Source organism: Poecilia reticulata, unplaced genomic scaffold (genome assembly GCF_000633615.1).
Source record: "Poecilia reticulata strain Guanapo unplaced genomic scaffold, Guppy_female_1.0+MT scaffold_159, whole genome shotgun sequence".
Taxonomy (NCBI): Eukaryota; Metazoa; Chordata; class Actinopteri; order Cyprinodontiformes; family Poeciliidae; genus Poecilia; species Poecilia reticulata.
The window spans coordinates 1,039,568-1,045,845 of record NW_007615017.1 but is presented as its reverse complement, the minus strand read 5'-3'; the positions used below and the strand labels follow the sequence as shown (position 1 = coordinate 1,045,845).

Here is a 6,278-nt window from a genome sequence, read left to right as displayed (position 1 = left end):
ACACACACACACACACACACACACACACACACACACACACACACACACACACACACACACACACACACACACACACAGTCTCTTCAGTCTCAGATATGTGAAGTTATCGGACCGTTAATCAGCAGAACCAGAACCAGTTGCAGACTCCTCCAGTCGGACCTCCGTACTGGTTAAACTGGGCAGGTAGCCTAGCTGACCACCATCATCATCATCACCTGCTGCTCATCACGGATGATGAAGATGGCTCCTCTTCCTCCTCTGGGTCCTTGAGCGCAGGTACCAGGACACAAATACTCGTCAGTAATTACAGAACCTGACCTGGTTCCGCTCGGCAGGCCTACATTCAGCGTGACGGTGCGTTCACTGGAGCCGGTCACATGACCCGGCCGGGGGCTCCCATTGGTCCAGATCATTTCCCCCTCAGTAAAAAACATCCACAGAAAAGTTTCACACCAGGAAGGAAACTTTTTTTTTCTATGCTCTTAAAATCCAAGATGGATGCTTATCTTAGTTGAGCTATTTTAGCTCCTTTTGGGACTGATTAGCTCATTTTAGCTAACTTTATGCTAATTTTTTTATTCAAAGCTTAAATTCTCCTAGTTTAGCTTAGCTTAGCTTAGCTTAGCGTATCGTGTCTTTGCTTAACTCGCTTTGATTAGCTTGCGTTAACACAGCTTAGTTTATCTTAGCTCAGTTTAGCTCATCTTAGGTCAGCTTGGCTTTCGCTAGCTAGGCTTATGTTAGCAGAGCTTATTTTTAATTAGATTAGCCTGTTTGATTAGTCTGAGATGAATTTATTTTAGTTTAATTTAGCTTAGCTTACCACAGCTGAGTTTAGCTTATTTTAGTTTAGCTTAATTTAGTTCATCTTAGTTTATCTTGAGCTTAATTTAGTTAGCTTGTCCTGGTTTCAATTAGCTTAAGAAATTGTAGCTTTGTTCATTTTATCTTATTTTATTTGTCTAAGGCTAACTCGTAGCATATTTTATTTTATCTTTGCTAAACATAGTTTATCTTAGAGTATCATAGCTAAACTAGCTTAGCTTTACATTAGCTTAGCTTTTTCAACATAGTTTTCGTAACTCGACTGTGTTCTCGCTAACTTTATTTTTTAAAGCTTTGCTGTCGCAGTCCGGAATCTGAGCGAAAATCGTCTAAATCCCGAATGAAATCGATTTAAACCTCCGGGAGATGAAGGTTGAAGGGAACTGCGTTCCCTCCAGAAATCTGGACCGCCTGACAAAGTCACTGCGTCTTTTCCAGGCTAAATGTTCTGACCCTGAAACTCGCTGGGGTCAGGCGGACGGCGTGTCGGTGACTCATCTGATAATTGGGTTGTGTGACGAGCTCTTCGCTGATAATTGGGCGTCCACTCATACAGACTCCTCACCTCGTCTTCCTCATCTTCAGCAGCCATCAGGTGGATGGGAGGCTTAGCTCTTCGTGGTTAGCGTTAGCCTGATGTAAAGTAGCAGGAACGGATCCCGTGGATTTCTCTGGATTTGGTTGTTGCGCCCTGAGGCCGCCGCCGACTCTGAGCTCAGATGATCATCAGGATGCAGGTGAAGCAGCAGATCAGGTTTTACCTGCAGGTGTTCATTCTGCTTTCCCCGCTGGTTGTTGATAGCGGTTAGCTTACTTAGCTTCCACTGAGGGAATTTATTGGCATAAATTATAATTTACTTTGCTTTTTTTGTAAACTTTCAGTTGATTAAAGTTCAACATCTGTGTTGAAGTTAGGCGTTTGTATTCATACTTTTATTTTGAAGTGGTGACGACTTCCATTTCCTCTCCTCACTTTCCTTCTCTTTTTTTCTCCAATAACTTTATTTAACACAGGAAACCTACAGGAACAAAATCAACATGGACAGTAGAGAATTAGATATAAACATGGATATAATATTTACAGCTGTTATATAACATGTAGATTAAAATGTCATAATTAAATTGGTGCTCTTTAAAGGGTGTTAGCATTAGCTTCTGCTAAATACCGTGTTGGCGTTTCATGTAGTGCTTTAGCATTAGCGTAACTGATATTTATGATTTGTGTTTCAGGGTAGCGCAGCTAACGTTTTAGCCCGCTGTGTTTTAACCACTGGCTTCTTATATTTAGCTAAAAGTAGTAAAACAATAATGGATTTTTAAATTATAGATAAAACAACACCAGTTTTTATTGTATTTTTGTTTTATTTTGCAATTTCTCCTCATCAGGATGAAAAGTCGCTGCCTTTTAGAGGAAGATTCAAACTTAAAATCAGAGGAAAGCTGGTGGAAATGTATCAAATATTAAAGTTTTTGTAATATTAGCAGCTTGAAACGAGTTTTCTCATTCAGCATCAAATTTTAAAAGTTTCTGTTCATCTTCAGTGAGGCGAAACGAAGCTGCTTGTTTCCAAGCTTCATATCAAAGCTCTTATCTTCCGTCTCCACTTTAATGGCGTCAACTTCCTGTCGTTTAAATTATTCCTGCCGTTCGGACGGGCGACCCCAGGTCTCCCGCTGTGGGGCTGAGGAAGAGGAGCGTGAACGCAGCATCAGGATGAAGGTGGAGTGGTCCGATGTGGGAGCAACATGAAACATCAGGCGGAATATTTTTAGGAGCTTCTTCCACACCTCCTCCTCCTCCTCCTCCTCCTCCTCCTCCATCACTCCGTCTCTCGCGCTGACGGCGGCTCGCTGCTTCCTCTCCCTCTCTGCTGCTCTTCACATGCAGCAGAGGAAGAGGAGGCAGGAGGAAGACGCCTCTCTGTTCGCTCTCTCAGCTTCTGGATCAGATTCTCCTGATTCCGGGTTTCAGGATCGGATTCCTCCAGAGAATTTAGGCAAAGTGCTGAAGAGCTGCAGCGACCCGTTCAGGCGGTTCTGGACGTCAGGCGGATTTTTCTCCTGGTCATTTCAGAGTCAATGTTCTGCAGATGTTTCTGTCCTGCTGTGACGGGAGGAAAACCAGCTGGAACTGATCAAACAGTGTTGGCTAAGTGGGTCAGAACCGGACCTGTACCATGTGAAGCTGGACTCCTGCAAACTCTGCCGGATCAGCCAGAACCCTTTCGCGCGGTGAGGACGGGAATGCGGCTGCAGCTGGACCTGAAGCATCACTGTTGGGTCTGATCATGGGTCAGCCCCGTCGCCGTTAAGCCCGGTTCTCCTGGGGGGTCATGCGGTCCGACCCGGACTGAAGACAGATCCAGACCCAGAGGGATCCGGCTCCTCGGGGAGATGGCGGCTGCCATCGCCAGCTCCCTGATCCGACAGAAGCGCCAAGCGCGAGAGTCCAACAGCGAGAAGGTCACCGCCAACAAGAAGCGCTCCAGCCCCAGCAAAGACCCGCGCTCTCTCTGCGAGCGGCACATCTTCAGCGTCTTCAGCAAGGTCCGCTTCTGCAGCGGGAAGAAGCGGCCGGTTCGCCGGAAACCAGGTGGGCGCTCCCGTTCTGACCAGCATTCATGAACAGTTTTTACCGTCTGTAGAGGAACCTGGTCTGACGTTTGGTGGCCTGCTGGTGTTTTCTTGGCAACGATGGCTGGAGGATTCATGCCATCGTGAATCCTCCAGCTGGTGGTTCTGGTTCAGAACCACCAGCCCTGAACCAAGGGCTGGTGGTTCAGGTGGTTTAGATGCGTTAAATTTATACGGTTTGGATCGTTTCTCATCGTTATCTTGTGTTCCTAATGAAGCAGAGCGCTAAAAGCCAGACCGCTATCCCTTTTTTAGCTAGCACCCAGAACAAAGATGGAAGCTAAACTGATCCAAATACTCAGATTACTCTCCTTCAACCACCTTCAGGAGTTTAAACCAGAGAGCATGATGTTCTCAGCCATGAGTCCAATCTCAACTCATCCGTCCGCTTACAGGTTTGGTGCAAAATAAAGAGCTAAAGATGCCAACAGATCCCTGACTAGACCTTCAGGTCCTGTAAAACCAGGAAGAGGATCCATCCCGCTGCAGAAAACAGCTCAGATTTATCACCAAAACCACCAAATCACTCAACGACTTGAAGGTTTCCGCCTCGTTCCTCCATAACTCCTGGAGCTAAAGGATCATGGAGTCCATGTTCCTTTTGTCTCCTCCGATCAACTGGATTTACTACGACTAAAAAGCTAGCTGCGCTAACCCTAATCATTAGTTCTGTTACGCAAAAGCACAATGACGACATGGTGTTTAGCAGAAGCTAATGCTAAAGAGCTCCATCACAGTATTCAGCAGAAGCTAATGCTAAATGCTACATCAACACGTTATTTAGCAGACGCTAATGCTAAAGCNCAGTATTCAGCAGAAGCTAATGCTAAATGCTACATCAACACGTTATTTAGCAGACGCTAATGCTAAAGCACTATATGAACATATTTTAGTGGAAGCTAATTTGTAAAATGTATAGAGGGAGCTAAGTGCGCTAAACATTTAGAACGTTGGCTAAATCACTAAATGATAAATTAGCTCTGTTATTAGCGGGAGTGTTTCACCCGCCATGCAGTTCTGGTAACCGGCCGTCTAAAGATGGATGCTGCGACCCAACCCAGAGGGGAAATGTTCGTTTTCTCTCCTCTGAAGGGAAAACTACTGATGTTGGCGTATTAAATAAATCAAGCAGCTGGCAGGCGGCTCGTCGGAACGTAAGCAGCTTTCATGAGTGCAGCAACACTTAAAAACAGCCGGTAGTATTGCATAACTTTCTTCTTCTGTGGTAAATATTTGATGAGGCTGATTCCAGCTTCGGTTTCCCACTGGAGGCTCAGAAAATCCTTTTAGCATGATTAGCTGCGTTCTGCCGCAGAACCCGGTTCGGTTCGGCCTTTGCGGTTCCACCCCTCTGGGTTCTGAGCGGTTCACTGCGACGGCGCCGCTTTCTGCTGACCGGGTCTCTGCAGTCCGGAGACCCGGTCAGCAGGCCGACCCGGCGCCCAGCAGCCGAGCCGAGGGTTTCTGAGGTCAGAACAAAAGAGGTTTGGATTAAAACAAAATACTTTTCAGAGCCTGATAACAACTAATTGTTCATTTGCACAAATGGCTGCTTCCAGCATTTTCCATTCAGTCACCTGATTATAAATTAGCAACAATATTATTTTATTGTTTTAACCCTGGTATGTCGAAATGGGGTCCAACCGACGCCACACACGTAAAACCTCTACGTTTGCCTCAGTCCTCGCACGAACGAGGGTTAAGACTTAAAACAGTTCAGTTAATCAGACCAGAAGAAGCTTCGTCAGACTCCCTGGTCTCTGCTGAGTCGTGCTTTTATAAGTTCGCACTGAGCATGTGCAGCCGAGCTAGCATGTGGCTTTTAGACGGGTTAGCTGGTTCAGCTCTCTGTGAAAAGGCAGCGTTCAGAGAGCGATCACATTAACCCGAACCGGGCACACCTGCTACAGATCAACAACCAGACCTTCAGTTTTGAGTGAAGGGTGGCTAACGGTGCGCTAGCTAGGCTAATGGACGGCGAGATCACCAATCGCACACTCGGCTATAAACCCAACCAGCCGCCATTTTGTTTCTGACGGCCAGAAACTTAAAAATGGAAACGACAGATAATCACCAAGCTGTGATGGATGAATGGATGAACAGTTGGATGAACGGTTGGATGCATTTGGGTTAATAAGAGTTTTCTCTCAGTTTGCTGCAGCATCTAGTCGTTGTACGTCTAGGGGAAACCGCTCCTCCAGTAAAGCGTGCTCTGATTGGTCGGCCCGCAGAGGTTCTGGTCCGGTTCTGAGCGTCGGCCTCAGTCAGCTCCATGTCGCCTCGCCTTGTGATGAGGTGTTTATTCTTCTTCTTCTCCTCTCTGCAGCTGCAGAAGTTGGGAAGTGTGAAATCCGTCTAAATTTAGCGGCGCGGGGAGAAAACGCCTCTGGATGAGCTGATGCTAATCAGCGTGAGCAGCTAGCAGATGATTCATGTCAGGAAACAGAAACATGATCTGCTAACATCAGGGCAGATCTGCCAACGCCACAAACAAGCTGCAGAGGAACACATGAAAAGGTCAAAGGTCATTTAGCCCTGAACTCATCCGTAGTCTAGCAGGAGGAACATTTTTTTTCCTGTTTTCATCCTAAATCAAACATCAGATGGAGTCAAACAAAATTCCTGTTTCACTCTTTGCTCTCCGGATGAAAGACAAAAGTTGCTCCGACTTCCTCAGCTTTCAGGCTTCTGTTGTTTCATGGAGAGGCTAACAAAGCCGCTAACCAATTAGCTAACGAAGCAGCTAATAGAGCAGCTAACAGAGCAGCTAACACAGCAACCAATCAGCTAACGAAGCAGCTAATAGAGCAGCTAATGAA

At 46.1% G+C, this 6,278-nt stretch overlaps 1 protein-coding gene across 1 annotated transcript; it reads left to right on the top strand.

Moving 5' to 3' along the window:
* Positions 1–1,775: 1,775 nt before the first annotated feature.
* Positions 1,776–4,256, top strand: LOC108165922 (fibroblast growth factor 12-like). Its single transcript, XM_017303081.1, has one exon. The coding sequence runs from the start codon at positions 3,220–3,222 to the stop codon at positions 3,448–3,450; it is 231 nt and encodes a 76-aa protein (XP_017158570.1). The 5' UTR covers positions 1,776–3,219; the 3' UTR covers positions 3,451–4,256.
* The last annotated feature ends 2,022 nt before the right edge of the window (positions 4,257–6,278 follow it).